This window comes from Lucilia sericata, unplaced genomic scaffold (genome assembly GCF_015586225.1).
Source record: "Lucilia sericata isolate MDLA Ls3-8-SP2 unplaced genomic scaffold, ASM1558622v1 Contig002220F_arrow, whole genome shotgun sequence".
Lineage (NCBI taxonomy): Eukaryota > Metazoa > Arthropoda > Insecta > Diptera > Calliphoridae > Lucilia > Lucilia sericata.
In genome coordinates this window covers 1-22,500 of record NW_023996051.1, presented here as the reverse complement: position 1 = coordinate 22,500, position 22,500 = coordinate 1, and the positions used below count along the sequence as shown (strand labels likewise).

The 22,500-nt window shown below is 30.8% G+C and overlaps 1 protein-coding gene and 1 pseudogene across 3 annotated transcripts in view; both read left to right on the top strand.

Annotated features, from left to right (window-relative positions):
• The window catches only part of LOC119613636 (protein Malvolio), a 45,093-nt gene extending 29,429 nt beyond the window's left edge, over nt 1–15,664 (top strand). Inside the window, exons 11-12 of one of the 3 annotated variants that reach the window (XM_037969662.1) lie at nt 2,784–2,854; nt 15,213–15,664. In XM_037969662.1, the coding sequence (XP_037825590.1) occupies nt 2,784–2,854; nt 15,213–15,267 (126 nt within the window). In that variant the 3' untranslated portion in view covers nt 15,268–15,664. Of the gene's footprint in view, nt 1–2,783; nt 2,855–3,408; nt 3,879–9,374; nt 9,631–15,212 lie in introns of those variants that run through there. The other 2 variants (XM_037969661.1, XM_037969660.1) reach the window with 2 other exon arrangements.
• A 5,332-nt stretch (nt 15,665–20,996) lies between these two features.
• Nucleotides 20,997–21,530, top strand: LOC119613629 (annotated as a pseudogene).
• The last annotated feature ends 970 nt before the right edge of the window (nt 21,531–22,500 follow it).

Sequence of the window (22,500 nt, the reverse complement as noted above, 5' to 3'; positions counted from 1 at the left end):
TTAGTTAAAGTTTGTAATAAAATGTATATTACACAAGATAAGGAAAATAAATAATAAATTACACGTGCTAAATTTGATATAAAATAGCTCTTAGTGATTATTGTTTAATTAAACGAAAGTTATGTGTAGTGTAGAACTATGATATGATATAAATTGTTGATAAAATGTTGTTAATGTTAAATTTAAAAAAAGATTTTAAAAAGTTATTTTTGTAAAAAGTTTATTTTTTGTAAAAAACATATTTTTTTATACGGGAAAATGGGGGGATCTTTCACTTTGACTAGACGATGCACTAGTCTACTGACTAATCGATGCACTAGTCTATTAACTTGTCGATAGGCTGTTGACTAGTCTATTCAATGGCGTATTGACTAGTCTATGGAATAGTCTATTGACTAGTATATTCACTGGCCTATTGACTAGTCTATTCACTAGTCTATTGAATAGACTAGGGACTAGTCTATTGACTAATAGATGCACTAGTCTATTAACTGGTCGATAGTGTAAGGACTAGTCTACTGACTGCTCTATTTAAACTGGGAGGATCTTTCACTTTAACTAGTCTACTGATTAATCGATGCACTAGTCAATTAACTTCTCGATAGTCTATGCACTAATCTGTTCACTGGTCTATTGGCTAGTTTATGGACTAGTCTATTAACTATTAACTGGCCTATTGATTAATATATGAACTAGTCTATTGACTATTCTATTCACTAGTGTATTGAATAGACTAGGAACTAGTCTATTGACTAATAGATGCACTAGTCTATAAACTAGTCGATAGTATATGGATTAGTCTACTCACTGGTGAATTGACTTTAAGTAATCTACTGATGCACTAGTCAATTAACTTGTCGATAGTCTATTGACTAGTATGTTCACTGGCCTATTGACTAGTCTATTGACTAGGGACTAGTCTATTGACTAATAGATGCACAAGTCTATAAACTAGTCGAAAGTATATGGACTAGTCTACTTACTGGTCTATTAACTTTAACTAGTCTACTGATGCACTAGTCAATTAACTTGTCGATAGTCTGTTGACTAGTCTATAGATTAGTCTATTCAGTTTCGTATTGACTAGTCTATGGACAAGTCTATTGACTAGTATATTCACTGTCCTACTCACTAGTTAATTGATTATACTAAGGACTATTCTATTGACTAATAAATGCATTATTCTATTAACTGGTCAATAGTGTATTGACTAGTCTACTGACTGGTCTATTCAAAGTAGGAAGATCTTTCACTTTAACTAGTCTACTGATTAATCGATGCACTAATCAATTAACTTGTCGATAGTCTATACACTAGTCTGTTCACTGGTCTATTGGCTAGTTTATGGACTAGTCTATTAACTATTAACTGGCCTATTGATTAGCATATGAACTAGTCTGTTGACTATTCTATTCACTAGTCTATTGAATAGACTAAGGATTAGTCTATTGACTAATAGACTAGTCTATAAACTAGTAGATAGTATATGGATTAGTCTACTCACTGGTCAATTGACTTTAAGTAGTCTACTGATGCACTAGTCAATTAACTTGTCGATAGTCTATTGACTAGTATGTTCACTGGCCTATTGACTAGTCTATTGACTAGGGACTAGTCTATTGACTAATAGATGCACAAGTCTATAAACTAGTCGAAAGTATATTGACTAGTCTACTCAGTGGTCTATTAACTTTAACTAGTCTACTGATGCACAAGTCAATTAACTTGTCGATAGTCTATTGACTAGTCTATAGATTAGTCTATTCAGTTTTGTATTTACTAGTCTATGGACAAGTCTATTGACTAGTATATTCACTGTCCTATTGACTAGTCTATTCACTAGTCTATTGATTAGACTAAGGACTAGTCTATTGACTAATAAATGCATTATTATATTAAATGGTCGATAGTGTATTGACTAGTTTACTGACTGGTCTATTTAAAGTAGGAGGATCTTTCACTTTAACTAGTCTACTGATTAATCGATGCATTAATCAATTAACTTGTCGATAGTCTATGCACTAGTCTGTTCACTGGTCTATTGGCTAGTCTATGGACTAGTCTATTAACTGGCCTATTGACTAGTATATGAACTAGTCTATTCACTAGTTTATTGAATAGACTAGAGACTACTCTATTAACTAATAGATGCACTAGTCTATAAACCAGTCGATAGTATATTTCTATTCACTGGTCTATTGAATTTAACTAGTCTACTGATGCACTAGCCAATTAACTTGTCGATAGTCTATTGACTAGTCTGTTCACTGGTCTATTGACTAGTCTATTCACTAGTCTATTGAATAGACTAGAGACTAGTCTATTGACTAAGAGATGTACTAGTTTATTAACTAGTCAATAGTATATGGTCTATTGACTAGTATATCCCTTGTATGTAGACTAGTCTGTGGACTAGCCTAAAAACGGTTCTATTGACTAGGCTATGGAGTAGTTTATTGACTAGTCGATGCACTAGTCTCTAATATAGCCCATTGACTAGTAGTATTGACTGGCTGGTATATTGACTAGTCTATGGACTTGTCTATTTACTAGTTTACAAACTAGTCTATGAGATAGTAAATTAGATTATGGAATGTTCTGTTTGCTAGTTTATTGATAAGTCCAAAACTTGTCTTTGGAACATTTATATGCTTGTTATATACAGGAACTACGGTTGTAAGACCTCAGCTGAAGCTTTTACTAATTTTCCTTTTAGTTTTCATTAAAATTTTTAAACAAATAATAAAACTGTTAATTTAACAATTCCTTTCTATCGTTTACAGTGGGTCCAAAAATATGTACTTCCCAGCCAAAATAGTTTTTCGATTAAGAATGCCAATTCCGCCTATGCAAGGTAAGTTTAGACTAATTAATTTATTGTCAAAAGATTTTGGTAAAAAAATGTATATACAAAACTACACACGTTATGCACCTTAAATTAAAAACACACCTATTATTTTTCACCACACACAATTTCTTTACAAAAACACTTACACGCACACTTGCACATAACACACACATTTACAATTAACTGCTTTTAATTTAATATTTTAGTTTAGAAGAAGCACCCAGAAATAGTTAAAGAATCTCTTAAACTAACGCGTTCTTTTCGTAAACCTTTTTTTAACTACCTTTACTCTTAACATATTTACCTATAGTCTCGACTTTCAAATGGATATGTTATTCTTAAAACCCTAATTGGGTTGTATTTATTACGGTCTTTAATTTATAATTTAAACTTAAACCTTCTACGCTATTTACTTATTATTTCTTCATCTCTTCTATCTCTTCTACTACTATTCGCCTTGGTATGTTATTGTTTTTCTTTTTTTTTTCACTTATTCAAAATTTTTCATATTTTAACTAATTTTTTTTTTCAACTTTTTCGAATTTTTACTTTTTTAACAGTGGTGTTTCCATAGATATAACAAATAATGCTATTTGTCCACCTATTAACACAATTTCGGAAAAAGTTCCTAATACTACTAATTAATTAAATGATTAATACTCATTAGGTTTCATTGTTTATAAACATACAATAATATTATTTAATAAAATAAATTATAATTAACAGCGAATAATTTATTATTTTATTTACTAATTATCCTTTAATAACTCGTATTATTGTTAATATTATTAATAACATTTTATGCATTTAATATGTGTGATATTTGTAAATATATTAATTACTAACATTTTAAAATATATAAACATAATTATAAGTTTAAATTGTAATTAACTTGGCATTTATTTAGTATTATATTTCATAAGTTTTCTGTTTGTTCATTTGTTTCATATATATATATACGATTTATAAATGATCATTATGAGAAAGCAGGTTCATCCAAAAATAAAAAAGTATAAAATTATTATTTGAATATTCTTAACGGATTTTAAATTTGTATTTATAACTGGTGTAAATCATGTATACATAATTATTAATGATCTTCGATATTGGTTTTATATGTATTTAAAACAAAGTGAATACCCATGATCTGATCTTCTTCACAAACTAACATAGAAACACAGGTGATCTTAAAACTATTAATAGAACTGCTTTTGTCTGCTTAAAAAAACCTGTAGACTATCAATATCAGATGTTTGTTGTTGTTGTAATAGCTATAACTATACAATAATCAAATCCGAGGATTCTACATCGAGGTCTAGGGGCCTTATTCCTAATAATTCTATTAACTTTTTGATAAATAATTATGACCCTAGGTCTAAAAATTGTGCTAATTCAACATCATGCATCCATAAAGGCATTGGACCAAGTAGGGTGTGGCTGGCTGAGCAATAGTATAAGTGGTAGGTAAAACCACAAATTGGGTATTCGTTATTGACGGGACCAGTAGGCATGTAGCCTATTGCTCCATCCCGATCTTAGTTGTAACAGAATTTATCTAGTTTTCCGCGACTTTCTTCAGAGTATGCTATTGAATGTACGAAATTTATGCGGTATTGATGGCGTCTCTATTGAAGTCGTATCAATCTGCAGTTTAATAGATCAATTCAACATATAGGAAAAACAAACTAGAGGCTGCATATTCATTAGGGATGGAAAGGTCTAAGCGGAAAGATTAGGCATTATGACGTTTGCTCTATCCCGATCTTGGTTACACCAGAATCAGAGGGATGCCTCCAAAAGTCCATTGGATAAAGTTGAATTGGGCTAGTTGAGTAATTGCACATGTGGAGCGAATCATGATGACTTTGACCATAAGATTTTTTTTTTTGATATTTGTAAGAGATGGTACGGTCTATGTGGGACCGCAGGAGATATTTAAGCCTGATGCTCAATCCCGTTCTTAATTATTCCACAGTTACTCTAGATTTCCGTGGTAGGTTTTCTTTAAAGTCTGCTATAGATGGTACGACATTCATGCGGTATTGATGGTGTCTATATGACTGACGTTACAAACTGAGGATATGAGGACTTTCTATATAGGTATTAAGAATGATACTCCAACCCGCTCTTATTTGTATGGGAACTACTTTTCCGCGGCAGGTTTTCTCCAGCGTTTACTATAGGTACGAAATTCATCAGCTATTGAATGTTATTTAAAACTGTCGTATACCATGATCGATCTTACGGAAAGTTCGTTAGTAAGTTTCATCTATCGGGCCTATTGTGCGCTTCTTTAAAAAGTTTCTGGTGATAATCAAATCAACGAACTCCGAACGGACAGATTGAGAAAACATCCACATAGTGACTTATGATTTCCTCCTATACACTTAACAGATCATTGTGCTTATTGATCGTTAACATCGCAATGTCCTAGGAGAGGATAGCTTGCTAAAATTATGGGAGTACATGATCCACAACATGATCCTGTGTAATACAAGCTATGGGCAACCAAACGGATCAAGTAATTCAGTAATATTTGCAATGTTGTATAGTACGAGCAGATTCAGAATGTAAAGCATACGGAGAGAACATTAGAACAATGGAACTCTTCCTATATCACTGACAGATTTCCTCCAAAATTATATCCAAAAATCTTGGAAGATATTACATCCCTTAGAACACTATTTAATCGGAAAATTCTAAGGAATAACGTTCTTAAAACAAAGTTTGTTATCATCGAAAAATTAATGACTTTCATAGGTTTTAAGCCATATTATATCAGAGTATTCTGATATTAAATGTCTAGAAATGAGTACAGTATGACAGTTCTATTGATATTGAGACCAATGATTTGTTTCTTCTCGAAATTGTTACTTTCGGAACTGGTTATGTGCAAGTGTTTCATAGAACTTGTTCTTTAATGAATGATTTTATTTCGAATTAGTAACTTACGGAACTTGATTTTTTTAAATTTTCAGAAACTGAAATCGTTCCGTTTACCTTCATTCTTAATCTAGTTAATCTAAATCAATGTTCTGTTTCATTGAGCTTAAGGACTTTTACCGGATGGAGTGAAATACAAAGCTAGGCATAATCTCTTATATGCAGCTATAAGTATAAAGCTTATCTTAGTTCCAGTATTAATAATCCCATTAGGCTTTTTATACCCTACACCACTTTAGTTGGGAGGGTATATTGGATTTGTGCTGATGTTTGTAATATACAAAAATATTCGTCCTAGACCCACCTTAAAGTATACCAATCGGCTTAGAATCGGCTTAGAAATTCTGAGTCGATTAAGCTATGTCCGTCCGTCCGTCTGGCTGGCTGTCCATGTAAACCTTGTGCGCAAGGTACAGGTCGCAATTTTCAAGATAATTGGATGAAATTTGGAACGCACGTTTTATTTGACCCAAGGACGAAGCCTATTGAAAATGGTTAAAATCGGTCCATTATTTCACCTAGACCCCATAGAACAGAACCCCCCGAAAAGGGCTTCTGAGCTCATAATTATGTTAAATATAAAGATATATCGATAAAATACGGCACAACTAAGTTTTATAGTAGTCTTGATGACCCTGCCAAATTTCATAAAGATCGGGCCCCATTTGACCCTAGGTCCCATACAAAGTCCCCTTCAGAAAATTACTTGAATGTCCCAAATTAACTTATAAACACAAATATCGCGATGAAATTCAGCACAATAAAATATTATGTAAATACATATAAATATATTCACAAAATGTTATCGGGCTTGGTCCATATTTGCCCCTAGCCCCCATATAAAGCCTCTTTCAGAAAATTAGTTTTTCATCCATAAATTGCTTAAATGTATCGGAACAAGGGAATATTGAAGATAAATGCTTTATTATGAAAAATAAATCACATTTAATATTTATAATTTATATGGTCGGCCACGCCCGACTATACTTTCTTACTTGATTAAGTTAAATATTAGTACTAGTTATAAACTTTAAAGTGATTTCTGGACCTTATATAGGTACAAATGTGGTTTAGTGTGAAAACTGACGGTAGTATCTCTTTATCAGCGTTCTAGTTTATTAATCCAGAGGTTATAGGTTCAATTCCCACCTTAGGCATTGGTAAGGAGTCCAGCGTAGGTTTCCACAGGGCCTGTTGTTTAAACTATATTCCCGGCTGTATTCCGGTGGCTATGGAATTCGTGGATCTGAAATGTCTATTTTCAATACCAAATAAACCTTATAAATAGAGAATATTTGTGGAACTGGACATGACTAGATTGCCTTAGAATCTAATAGGGACCCATAAATATATACTTTTGAAATAAAATGTGGATAATACCTTCCATCTTTTTTTGGTGGATTTAGGAGTGTATGGGTTAAAGTAACATGTATGAACTAAGGAGAATTTAAAAAACCCTTTGGGCGTTAATAGGGGCATGTTGCTTCACATTAAAATATGTGAAACTCCAAAAACACCTTATAACCCATAATAGGCGAGATACATATATCTAGGTTGATAACTGCAATAACTGGACACTGGATGCTAGGCAGACTTGCATGTTGACCGGGGTTGCCCTCTGTGAATATCCTTATCTAGCCGTTAAGAGAAACTGTTTCCCCTAGCAGTTATTTTATATCCAATTTTAGATAAAATAACTGGGTCTGGAGAACTTTAAGCACTCAGTTCCAATCTTTCGAAAACGTTCGTAATTTTAAAAGAAGGATGGACATGACTAGATTGTCTTAGAATCTAATAGGGATCCATAAATATATACTTTTGAAATTAAATGTGGATAATATCGTCCATATTTTTTTGATGGACTTAGGAGTTAGATGTGTGAACTAAGAAGAATTAAAAAAAACCTTTGGGTATTAATAGGTGTATGTTTGCTTTATATAAAACCATCGTATGTGTCCCTTTCAATGAGAAACTCCCAGAACACCTTATAAACCATAATAGGCGAGATATATATATCGAGGTTGATAGCTGCACTAACTGGACACTGGGTGCTAGGCTAACATGCAAGTTGATCGGGGTTCTCCTACAATGATTACTGACAGGGAAAAGGAAGAGGCGGTCTTTCCACTACTCTGTAAATATACTGCTCTAGCAGCTAAGAGAAACAGTTTCCCCTGACAGTTACTTTATATCCAACTTTAGTTAAATATTTGGGTCTAAACTTAATGACATCTCAAGGCTATAGACTGGATCTAATACTATACATATTAAGTGTAAATACACTTTCATATAAGTTATAAGATCGATCGGTGAAAGGTTTTTCATAAAAATGGTGTTTCATTTATTATTCATTGGCATTTGGTGTGTGTTTTTCATTAAAATTCATTAAATTTATTGTTATTTTTTTCTTGTTTAAAATCATATATAATTATTAAATAATAAAATTTTTTCTGTTTTTTCAATCTAAATACAACTCTGTACCCCCCCCACATGTCTTTATGTTTGATGTTGTTTTTTTTTTTAATGTGTTTTTTGTTAAAATTACATAAAAACGTTAAACTTATACAACATACAACTTATACTACATACAACTATACAACAAATATAAATTATTAAATAAAACATACAAAATAATTGTGGTGATGCTAATTTTCAAAAATCTGGTATATAAATTTTGAAATTTTAATGTTTGATACTAAATTAAAATTTCACTTTTGGTGAATTTAAACAAAAATTTTTTAAAAATTAAAAAAAAAAGTTTTTCCTACAATTTGCAAAACTACAATTAATTGTCAAGGATAAAACGTCAAAAAACCAAAATAAACACTAATACTCGTCTTACACATGTGTTCATACTGTTCTATCTACTTATATGTTTCTTATATGTTTTATTAATTTCTTTTTTGTGGAAATTTGTACATTTTTTTAAAAAAATTTAAATTGATTCATTTTATATAAATTTCTTTTCCATTTAAACACAATGTGCTCTTAAATAAACTCACAAAATCTATGAAAACTCAACGATATTAAAATGAAATCATCATCAAATGAAAAAAAAATCCATAATTTTTTTTTTGTAAAAAAACAAAAAAATATATAAAAATAATTATATTTTTAATGGAAAAATCATCATGAAAAACACACACACAATAATAATAATTTCATATAAAAAATTATTTGCATATAATTGAAAATTCTATGAATTTTCGCCACGCTTATTGATTTATTATCGAATTTGAAATGTGTTGGGGGCCATGTGGTTTTCAAAATGAAACAAATTATTAAAATTTATCATCAATCATAATGACTGACTCTGGTGGGGCTTGCCAATAAATTAATAAAATGAAATCACCAAAAAAAAAAAAACGCTACAACATCATCACTAAAACCACCAACATCGATCGATCGAACATCCATTTAATACACACCAATGCTTGATTGCTTGCCATCTGTTTGCCACGCCCCTTCTGCCTTAATACTATGAACGCCCACCTGCCTTTATATAACTGCTGATGAAATTAAAATTTTCCTATGGTGTGTGTGTGTGTGCGGGTGTGTGTGTTTGTTTTTTTACGGCCTGCAGTGAGCTGACATTATACGATACCGGTAGCCCCATATTTTCTGTTTCCTATCGTAATTATTAATTATTTATTTCATCTTTAAAATTATACTTTATATATCGTTTTCTTTTAGTTTAAATAATCATTGTTTTTGTATAAAAAAAAAACACTTGTAAAACTCGCATTAATTTTTTGCTCACTTTTCAAAATTAAATTAATTTTTTTATATATTATTAAAAAAATAACTTTAATTTTATATAATTTGCCTGCTGTATTTGTTTTTATTTATGTACAAATTATTGTAGTTTTTATTTTATATAAATATTTTTTATTCTATTTTATTTGTTTTTCTTTCTTTTAGCAATTTATTTAATTAAATTTTGTAAATTACAAAATAAAATATGAATTTAGTCATTTTGTTGTAGTGTCTGTGTTTTATTTAAATTTTACACTTGTATTTTATATATATATATTTTTGCAAACTGATCTTGTATAGTTATAGTTAGTTTTTACTAAAATTTTGTCTAGTAAGTATTGTATATAATTCACTGTAGTATTTGCCAAAAGATATCTTGAACTCCCCATCTGATAAATTTGTACAAAAAATCTAATTATTGCTGCTTATTTTGACAATTTATATATCAAAAACTGATTTGCGCCATAAATATCTAGGACTTCAAGTAAATCGATAGTTAGCTCATGCCTTCAAGAGCAAATTAAGCAGATTTTTTAAAGCAATATGATTGCAAATAAACCGAATATACATATATTTTTTAAGAGATTTTTATAAAAAACTCTGTAATTATAAATTTGACCTTTGATCCCAATGCTAAAATGGCGTCAATTGGAAAGCGGATCGTTCCACAGATCGGTGATACTTTTGTCGTTAGAACGATCTAATGTTTTTTTTCTAGAATTTTATTCTTTTGAGGGCAAGAATGAATCAAGCTGTTGGCAATAATAATAAATTTTTACAAAAAAACACTATAATTATAAATTTGACCTTTGACCCCATTGCTAAAATGGCGTCTTGTATAGGTTATGTTGTTGTTAGAAGTTCTTTAATGGGTAAAAGCTTTCGTTTAATACAGCTATTGCTGAGGTCACAATCTTTGATTCAATTGGGAAACGGATCATTCTGGAGATCGGAGATACATTTGTCGTTGGAACGATCAAATGGTTTTTTTCTGCAAATTTATTCTATTGAGGGTAAGAATGAATCCAGTTAATTTCGAATACCTTGTTCTAAAGTGAAACGTATCCGAGAGAGATCTGTTTCGGATCATTCTGGAGATCGGAGATACATTTGTCGTTGGAACGATCTAATAGATTTTTTCTAGAACTTTATTCTATTGATGGCAAGAAGAAATCCAATTAATTTCGAATACCTTGTTCCAAAGTGAAACGTATCCGAGAGAGATCCGTTTCGGATCTAATGTTTTTTTCTAGAACTTTAGTCTATTGAGGGCAAGAATGAATCAAGCTGTTGGCAATAATAATAAATGTTTACAGAAAAACTCTATAATTATAAGTTTGACCTTTGACCCTATTGCAAAAAAGGGCGTTTTATATAGGTTATGTTGTTGTTAGAAGTTCTTTAATGGGTAAAAGCTTTCGTTTAATACAGCTATTGCTGAGGTCACAATCTTTGATTCAATTGGGAAAAGGATCAGTCTGGAGATCGGAGATACATTTGTCGATAGAACGATCTAATGTTTTTTTCTAGAATTTTAGTCTATTGAGGGCAAAAATGAATCAAGCTGTTGGCAATAATAATAAATTTTTATAAAAAAACTCTATAATTATAAATTTGACCTTTGACCCCATTACTAAAATGGCGTCTTGTATAGATTATGTTGTTGTTAGAAGTTCGTTCATGGGTAAAAGCTTTCGTTTAATACAACTATTGCTGAGGTCACAATTTTAGATTCAATTGGGAAACGGATCATTCTGGAGATCGGGTATACATTTGTCGTTGAAACGATTATTTCTAGAACTTTATTCTATTGAGGGCAAGAATGAATCCAGTTAATTTCGAATACCTTGTTCTAAAGTGGAACGTATCCCAGAGAGAGAGCGTCAATTGCATCAATTGAAACAAATAGTAATCAGAGGGGGCATGATCCGGTCTATAAGGCGGACAAAACTTTCCAACAAGTTTGGGAAAAAAAACTTTCCTTTGATTGGAAATCAGATCGTTCTGAATTAGAAACAATGCGCCAAAAGCTCTTCTTAAGTTAAACATGAATCAAGTTCAGATACTCTGTTCTAAATTGAAGCGTATTCCAGAGAAAGCGTTCTACATTGATCGAAATAAAAAGTAGTCGGACGGCTCGTAGTCTGGATTATAAGGCGGATGAGACTAAATTTTACAACTACATCTTTGTAAATAGTTTTTGGAACATGTAAACGATTGTTGCGATGTTGTAATATTTCATGTCTGGCCGCATATTATGCACGTTTTACGGCCCATGCTCGCTTCAAACGAATAAGTTGCATTTCGTACAAGTCTGGCCAGATTTAAAATTAATAGGACCGACCCAAGATAACAAGATATGATAGGCAAATTCGGATTCGACGCAAGTTCAATCCTTTGGAAATGTATACTTTAGTTCCTAGGTTTTGATTTTTTGAAGTTCAGATTCTATGCAGCTCAGCCCTCTTTACAAATTCTGATCAGCGCATAATAATTCATTGATATTGATTAGAACATATGATTTTTTTTTATAAAGAAGGGTAAAAACCTACAAATCACTTTTAAAAACTTGACCTTTGAACTCTGATTAGTACATAATTTCTAAAAGTTATTGCTATTGTCGCCACAAACAAACAGATATAAGAAATCAAAATTACAATGACTCTACTGAAATGATCTATTAGATAGTAATTACTTCTGTAAGATTAATAAATGAATATCTTCTTGGTGAAGCAGAACCGGAATTTGAGATAATATGACTAAAAGTGGCAATTTTCTAGAGTATCTTCAACTTTGTAATTAGGTGAAGAAAATTTAAACTATTATTCAAAAACATGTTCGTTTATATTAGATCCTAAATCTTTCACAGAAGAATTTTTCAAAATGTTGTGTATGAAACTTAGTTGATGTTATTATATAGATTCGAAGGAAAGATCATAATTTAACGATCAAATTTGGAGAACATATGGTGGTTAAAATTATTCCTCTCCAATTGGAATCGTTTGCGATTAGATTCGTTAGTGATACTTCCTGGAAATAGTCGAGATCATGAGCAATGTACCACAATATATTTCTTTATAGAGCGGGATAGTTATAAATAAGTTATAAAAAATTATATTTAATAGTTTTATTTTCAAAACACCCTGTTATTTTACACCTTAAGTTATCGATAACTACTTTTGGGCAATGTTTTGAACAGGGTGTTTCAAGTTGTGATATAGTATTGTCCAGTTTCTATAAAAAAATCATATTTCAATGTATTTATTCAATATATCATGGCAGTGGTAATAAACTTAATATGCGACATTTTAGTATTACACTTCCTCCGCCCATAAAAGTCCGATCTTGTGACTTTTAAGTGATTTATCGGAATCGGAATAAAGATTTAAATATACTCTTTGGTCATACAAGTAGTTGTTTTTAAAATAAACTTATTTGTCAGAATTGTGCATTTATTGAAAAGATTCACTTCTCGACTTTTAGCGAGTCCTGTACATAGGTTAGTGGAAATGTGAAGATAATGTGGCTGTTAAGTATGCAACTGCAATAAAACCCACAGTGGCAGATGGTTACCACTACATAACCATGTTAAATATCTTGGTAATGCCAATTGGCCGCATCGGAACGGTGATTTCATCCGTCTGAATTCTTTCTTGTGGGACGTCATTAGAGATTGATGTTATATGAATCATATAGAAACGATCCACAGAGTAAAGACAAACAAGTTTTCGGCAAATTGAACCGACAGAAGTCAGCCGGGGCGACCACATGAATAATATCGTGCTATATAAATAATCTTGATATCTGGTTTTTACTAATAAAGCTTTACTAATAAAAAAAAAATGAAACAATTTCATGTTTTAAAAATAAAAATATATTTTTTACAACATTTTACTGGTTCCACATATTATGCTTTTAGGTACCTATAACACGACAACTGACCGATGAACACTAATTTGCTTGATTTTTTTAAACTGGTTTTGATAATTTTCAAGTAAGAAAGTTCGCTTGTGCCCGACTATGTGATAAAGCATTAGATCGGGGGGTTTTGTTGATTCAAAACTTTTTACTGGATCATTAATTTTTTTTAAGAACCTATAACGACAACGGATTGATGGACACTAATTTGTTTGATTTCTGTTATGTTTTTACTTATTTTTAAGTGGTAGGTTAGTTGTTAGTGTTCCAGACCGGGGATGGTGGGTTCGATTCCCGCCTGAGGAGCGCACAACAGGCTCGATAGGGGCCTAGGTGTATTCTTCGGATTTGATGTGTATACCTCCTTCTTCTTTCTGTCTTCTGTCTAACTAACTAACTAACTCAAACTAACTAACTAACTAAAACAACTAACGAACGAAACTAACTAACAACGAACGAAAAACAACGAACGAAGAACACTAACGAACGAACGAACGAACGAACTAACAACGAACTAAGCTAAGACGAACTAAACTAACAACAACGACCGAACACGAAACGAATAAGAACTAACGAACGAACTAACAACGAACGAACGAACTAACGAACGAAAACGAAAACAACTAACAAGAACTAACTAATACGAACGAACGAAAACTAACTAAATAACAACTAAGAACAACGAACGAATAACGAACTAAAACGAACAAAAAACGAACGAACAAACTAACTAACTAACTAACTAACTAACTAACTAACTAACTAACTAACTAAACTAACTAAACTAACTAACTAACTAAACTAACTAACTAACTAACTAAACTAACTAACTAACTAACTAACTAACTAACTAACTAACTAACTAACTAACTAACGAACGAACTAACTAACTTACTTACTAATTATAGGAAAGGTCGGTTATGCTCGATTATGTGACACCCTATAATAAAGCATTATATGTATTGAGTTTATATGTAGTTCTCTTAATGTTCTGAAAGAGGCCTTCTATGGGGGTTAGGGTAAACTTAGCCTCGGTCATTGCGAAAATCGCCTGTACGTAGATTTTTCTGGTATATTTACTATAATTATGAGTTCAGGACCTATTCGGATCAGATATTTATTTCTTTCAAAATGTGATCTGTATTTTGAATACAAGGTTTATATTGACATTGACTGATCTTTAAAAATGTATGTATGATTACTAGGATTATGATGAGCGTAGAAAGATGACGTTGAAAGATCTTCAAAAAAGTGGTTTACAAAATACAAGGAAAGTGATATTGAGTCGATTGGTGTCGTTGAGTCGATTTAGTTCACTGCACGCGAACTGTCAAGTAGAGTCAAAGAGACATAGTTGGAATGAATATCAATTATGATCATCTAATATAATTAGAAAATTTCCACTATCTAGGAATATTAAAGATTGCATTAAAGAAATTCTCTTTGTTAAAAGTAGGGAAATAATTTTTTGTGTATTAAACAAGATTACCCCCATTTCATTACACGCCCCTATACATTACAGGTGCTTTTACAGACGTAATACAACAATGTAATTGTATAAAGTTCTCATTAAAGCTTAACAATTATATAAGCTTAAACTTTTCATAACAAAAGCTTAAAGATAAAACAAAACACAATTATTCAAACACAAGCACACACATACAAATTTGAAAAGAAAACTTTATACACTGAAAAAAATTATTATGAAATATTTATTTAAATTTAAAACTTTTTGTTTTCTTTACAGAATTTCCACAAATCCAGATGTTGAAAATGATATCAATAATGATGAAGATGCGTAGCCATTACTGGGTAATGTAGAAACAGATGATAGTGATGATGATGATGGTGATGAAGGTGACCAGGCAAATTTAAGTTTTCTTCATAATAACAACAGCAGTATACAAATACTTGCCAATGGTTCGCCAAATATCATTAGCTAGCATTCATTGATATTTCAAATTTCAAATATTATTATAAAACAATTAAGACAAAACACATTTGAAACAAAATTCATAAGAAATCTAGATAATTTCTATATAAAACTAATAACAACAACACCAAAGGTATAAATGATAATAATGTATTTAAAACAAAACAACAATTGGCAGGCTAATGATAATTAGTTGAAAGTATAAAAAAAAATACTTAATTTTATGAAAAGTAAATTAAAAAACAAAAGTAAAACAATAATTATAATTAGGTTTTTAAAAAAATGTTATAAGTAAGATAAAATTGTGTTATTTTAATTTATATTTTTTTAAATTTATATACTGAATTTTTCTAAAAGCTCTCTATTACAATATTTTTGGAAAAGATTTTAAAAGGGAACATCGAAACAATCAAAAGGAATTTAAATTATAATTTGAAATTTAAAACTTTTAAAATTTTAAAAAAATGACCTAAAAAATCGAGGGATTATTAAAGATTTGGATCCCGCAGATATCTGGGGTCTTCAGAAACAAAAAAAACATACAGACAGATATAGCTTCATCAACGTTGCTATCTACAAGGATAAGTGAATCTACTTGCGAATAGATCTATTACGATATGCCCTATGCCTAAGAGATCGTATGTGATTTCGCTGATTTTTAATAGGAAACTTCTGGAAAGCTTATCTGTCAAAATTATTGAAGATTTGGATCCCGAAGATATCTGGGGTCTTCAGAAAACTGATTTCAACAAACATACAGATGGACAGACAGGCAGACGGACATGGCTTAATGGACTTCGCTGTCTATAAAGATATTAGATCCATTACGATAATCCGAAAACTAAGAGATCGTATGTGAAGCCCATCTAAACAGCCGAATTGATACCAAAGGCACTTAGGTAATAATCTATATTTAGTGAGGTCAAGAGGATTCTATCAATTATCTGCAGCTGAAATCTGACCAGATCATCAAAGGGGAGCTGTAGCGACTGCACTTGATTAGTCTAAAGCGAGATCTGAGGTCTTCTGGAAATTGATTTCAACAAACATACAGACGGACATAGCTTAATCAACTTCGCTATCTACAAGTGAATAAGTGAATCTACTTCAATAGGAATCCCCTCGAAAGCATGTCTGTCAAAATTATTGAAGATTTGGATCCCGAAGATATATAGGGTTTCAGAAAATTGATTTCAATAAACATACAGATGGACAAACAGGTAGACGGACATGTCTTAATCGACTTCGCTGTCTATAAAGATAAATGAATCATTACTTACGATAAAAAATGGATCCTTTACTATAACCCGATGCCTAAGAGATCGAATGTGAAGCTCCTCCAACCAGCCGAATTGATAACAGAGGCAAATAGCTATAGCACTTGGTAATAATCTGTATTTAGTGAGATCAAAAGGATTCTATCAATTATCAGCAGCTAAAATCTGACCAGATCATCATAGGGAACCTGTAGCGAATGCACTTGATTCATCTGAAGTGAGGATTTGCTCAGAATATGCGGACGGACATGAAATAGTAAAATTCAATCATGATAAAGCTCAACAAACTGTTAAAAACTATTAAGAAAGAAGTGCTGGGAAAGTTTGGTCTCGTCCGTCTTATAGTCTAGACCTTGCTCCGTTGCTCTCTCTGGAATACGCTTCACTTTAGAAGAGGATATTGGAAAAGTCTATTTAGATAGAAAATCTGAACAGTCCTTTACATCAGAAAAGGGTATACGAAAAGTCTATTTAGATAGCAAATCTGACCAGTGCATTACAGAAATCTGATCGATGCAGAACGCTCTCTCTGGGATGCGCTTCACTTTAGAATAGGGTTTACGTAAAGTCTATTTAGATAGAAAATCTGAACAGTCCTTTACAGGGAACTTGATCAATGCAGAACGTTATCTCTGGTATACGCTTCACTTTAGAACAGGGTATACGAAAAGTGTATTTAGATAGAAAATCTGAATAGTCTTACAGGGAACCTGAATCGAATGTAACTGATTCGTTTTAAAAACGAGCATGTCAAGCGACTACAATTTGTTTCGATCTATACAGATCGCTCTCTGTTATACATATAATTTGAAAAGAGAGTTTTGCTTATAAAAGTGACAAAATTAACTTATATCCGAGCAAATCTAAAATAGAGAGTTATGAATATAATGCTTCATTATAATTTAAAAACTTTAAGATCTTTTGAAATCTATAAATAATTATTCTTTGGGTTACTTTTTGTGTCGATAATAATCGCTACATTGTTATTTTGTTTTCCACTAATCAATTTTGTGTTCCCAAAAGTTATTAACTAAATTATTATTAAAAATTTTACTTAATTCTTTTTTTGTTGAAATTTTTTTATTATATATTTTATTATTTTTTATTGTTTTATATATTTTCTTTACAAAAAATATTAAATTGAAATTTATTATAATTTTATTTTTTCAAATTGTATTAAAACAAATTTAACCGAAAACTCTTACACAGTGGTTGAGTAAAACAAGGAAAGTAAACCTATAATTTAGACCTAATTAACTTCAACTATAAGACATGTTAGATATATTATATATCAATGGAAAGAATATTGAGTTTAGTTGTGTCGTATAAAATGGATTACGAATCCAGCTATCTGTGTAGAAATTACAGATTTATTTTCCTTTTTCCTAATCATCCCCACTGTGCCCATTATAAATATTTTATTATTAAATATCACGAAGTATTTTACATATTTGTTTCCCTCCTCTATAATTTTTTTATAAATATAAAAAAACTTTCTCGAAATTTCTCAAAAAAAACTTTTTTAATTTACAAAATTTCTCGAAATTTTTATTTTTTTCCATTTTTTTAAATTTTTGTTAATTATCTACTTTTTTTCCAAAAAAATTTCTTAAACTACTTGTAGCAAAAAGGCTGTGAAATTATTTTTTTCAAAAATATCCTAAACACTGTAACTAAATCAAGTACTTGAAAGGAATTAATTTCTCTCTAATGAAATATTTTTTCTATTATCTTAACAGTTGTTTTACTTAAAACAGTGAATTAGTTAAAAAGAAAATTTACTTAAATTTGTTTTAGATACATATACATATATTTTTTTAAAATTTTAAGTTATAATTGCAATTAAGTATTTTATTTTTTTAAATTGGTTCAAAATCACAACACTGTAGGTGCAATGATTTATATTTAGTAAAAAAATATTATTATTTTCCAATTAAAAAAAAAACATCACATTTAAATAGTAAAAAGTTTTATAATTGGAAATTCAATTAATCTATAAATAATGTAATATTAATGAAATGTGTATAATAAATGATATATAAAAAAAAATCATTAAAATTTTTATGTAGAATTTATTTACGACTGGATATATTATATCAATAAAAAATTTTAAGGCAATAAATGTGTATGTATTTATCAAATCGGAAAGTACAGTGTGACATGTTTGATCAGACAATTGTCCCGCGATAAGATCATCAAAACTATTAGTTAAGTTAGTTAGTTTAGTAAGTTAGTATTAGTTAGTTAGTTAGTTACGGTTAGTTATGTTAGTTAGTTAGTTCGTTAGTTAGTTAGTAGTTAGTTAGTTAGTTTAGTTAGTTAGTTAGTTAGTTAGTTAGTTAGTTGGTAGTTAGTTTAGTTAGTTAGTAGTTCAGCTTAGTTTAGTTAAGTTAGTTAGTAGTTAGTTAGTTAGTTAGTTAGTTTAGTTAGTTAGTTAGTTAGTTAGTAGTTAGTTAGTTAGTTAGTTAGTTAGTTAGTAGTTAGTTAGTTCGCTTAGTTAGTTAGTTAGTTGTAGTTAGTTAGTTAGTTAGTTAGTTAGTTAGTTAGTTAGTTAGTTAGTTAGTTAGTTAGTTAGTTAGTTAGTTAGTTAGTTAGTTGTTAGTTAGTTAGTTAGTTAGTTAGTTTAGTTAGTTAGTTAGTTCGTTAGTTAGTAGTTAGTAGTTAGTTAGTAGTTAGTTAGTAGTTAGTTAGTAGTTAGTTAGTTAGTTAGTTGTTAGTAGTTAGTTTAGTTAGTTAGTTAGTTAGTTAGTAGTTAGTTAGTTAGTTAGTTAGTTAGTTAGTTAGTTAGTTATTAGGTTAGTTAGTAGTTAGTTAGTAGTAGTTAGTTAGTAGTTAGTTAGTTTAGTTAGTTAGTTTAGTTATTTCGTAGTTAGTTAGTTAGTTAGTTAGTTAGTAGTTAGTTAGTTAGTTAGTTTTAGTTAGTTAGTTAGTTAGTTAGTTAGTTAGTAGTAGTTAGTTAGTAGTTAGTATTAGTTAGTTAGTTAGTTAGTTAGTAGTTAGTTAGTTAGTTAGTTAGTTAGTTAGTTAGTTAGTTAGTTAGTTAGTAGTTAGTTAGTAGTAGTTAGTTAGTTAGTTAGTTAGTTAGTTGTTTAGTTTGTTTGTTAGTTTAGTTAGTTAGTTAGTTAGTTAGTTAGTTTAGTTAGTTAGTTAGTAGTTAGTAGTTAGTAGTTAGTTAGTTAGTTAGTTAGGTTAGTTAGTTAGTTAGTTAGTTAGTTAGTTAGTTAGTTAGTTAGTTAGTTAGTAGTAGTAGTTAGTTAGTTAGTTAGTTAGTTGTTAGTTAGTTAGTTAGTTAGTAGTTAGTTAGTTAGTTAGTTAGTTAGTTAGTTAGTGAGTTAGTTAGTTAGTTAGTTAGTTAGTTAGTAGTTAGTTAGTTAGTTAGTTAGTAGTTAGTTAGTTAGTTAGTTAGTTAGTTCAATGGGCTGTGATGGCAAATTATGTTGGGAACCCTGATCAACATTACTAGGTCATGTCACATAGTGAATAATATAATTAAATGTATCTATTTCGCTTAATTGATAAAATTTACACTTCCGTTAAAACGAAGTAAGTACTTGCTATTAATTTCGTTTAACTTTGAAAAACTGCATTTATTAAGTAAATTTCTAGTTAGAAAAACTTAATTGTAAAACAATTATAAAAAGCATTGTCTGAGAACAAAATTGTCTCAGTTATTTTTAGAAAATCTGTTAAATTTCATTAAAGGGAGTTGGGTCACCTGTTTTCTATAATTTTGATTTTGTAATTAAGTTTGTAACACATAGATATAATGGTCTCAAAACTCACAATATATTTGGGATCCTTATTAGATTCTTTAAAGATCTAGACCCTTCCTTCTGTTTGTTAAAATCACTATAGTATGCATTGGGGATCAAGAAAACTGAAAATTTCCACTATTTATTAGTTTTGTTTGTTATGGAAAATGGGCAATATCACTAAACGATTTCACTATGCCCCCAAACAAGTGGCCATAATTGACTTAAGTTCTCTTAAAAGACACCCTATCTATGATTATATAATTTACCAAAACCCAATAACTGGGTAAATTTTAGTAATAATTTCGAAAGGACCGGTCCAAAAGGCAATTCGGCTTAGGCCAAATGTTTAATAATATCCGTATAAAATATTTAATGTTAAAAGATTTTCAATTGCTGTGTGACTCAACACCTTATATATAAAATAAAATATCAATTAAATATTGATGCGTTCTTGAAGTTCGGCATATATAAAACGTAACAAACATGATTGAGATTTACAGTTGAAATATATTTGTTTATGCGTAAGTTTTAATTTAAATTAAAAGTTTTATTAAATAGAATTCAAAATGGAAACAAAAATCCCAACGGTGTTTCTTATATTAGTCCTATTTTTAAGGGATACATTAGCAGATTTACGTAAGTTTAAGAATATATAATTTTAAACAAGAATATTATTTATTTGTATTAACGTTTCAGCCCCTGAAATACAAAAATGCAAATCTAGTAATAATGAAGATTGTATAACCAAAAGTTTTATGAAAGTATTGGAACTATATCCTCATGGTAATGCTGATTTTGGATTACCAAATATTTCGGCTATTGCGCTCAAAGAACTTGTTTTTGCGGAAAGTGTGGCCGATGCACCGGTACAATTAAATTTCAAATTCAATACCTTGGTCGTAAGTGGGTCTGGAGAAACTAAATGTTTTGCGTATTCATGGATTCGATAAGAATTTAACAAAACCTTTAGAATTTGATATCTTGGTACCACAAGTCACCATAGATGGTGATTATAAAATGAATGGCAAACTTTTGCTGTTGCCCCTAAATGGCAAGGGTAGAGGTAAAGTGGATTTTAAGATATTATTTTCAAGTTCAAGGTAAAATAGAACTGGAACAGCGCAATAATAAGAATTTTGGTAGAATAAAAAAGCTAAATGCTGGTCCATAGAGCCCAAGAAGTGCGTATTTTTTAAGGTTTGAATTATATAACTTTTATTTTAAAATGTTTCTTTTTTTAGAATTGTTTTTTAGCTTACAAAATATTGTTAATAATAATGCTGTATTATCGGAAAGTATTAATGCTGTGATCAATGATAATTGGTTCGATTTGTGGAAGGAATGAAAAAGAATACGACTAAAGCAGTTGAAGAAGTTGTTACAAATATTATTAGTGGTATATTGAAAGTATTAGCAGTATCTGATTTTTATTCGGATTAAATGTTTTGAATTAATTTATTCCTAATTAATTAAGTGATATTTAATGTGACATATTTCAAATATTATTGAGAAAATAAACCAATAATTTGGAACTGATTGTAATATTGTCCTATTTTATCGTGGATGATAGTAAATAGTAGGTAGGTCTTATGAAATAGCTTCACTTTTAGCCCAAATGATAGGTCTCAAATAATACACAATCGAGTTCTTCAAATAGTAACAGTTACCTCAATTGTAGGGGTCAAGGGGGCTATCTCATCGAGCGAGCGAGCGAGCGAGCGAGCGAGCGAGCGGCGAGCGAGCGAGCGAGCGAGCGAGCGAGCGAGCAGCGAGCGAGCGAGCGAGCGAGCGAGCGAGCGAGCGGACGAGCGAGCGAGCGAGCGAGCGAGCGAGCGAGCGAGCGAGCTAGCGAGCGAGCGAGCGAGCGAGCGAGCGAGGAGCGAGCGATCGAGCGAGCGAGCGAGCGAGCGAGCGAGCGAGCGAGCGAGAGAGCGATCGAGCTAGCGAGCGAGCGAGAGAGCGATCGATCGATCGAGCTAGCGATCTAGCGATCGAGCGAGCGATCGAGCTAGCTATCTATTATCTATATATCTATCTAGCTAGCTATCGATCTATCGATCTATCTATCTA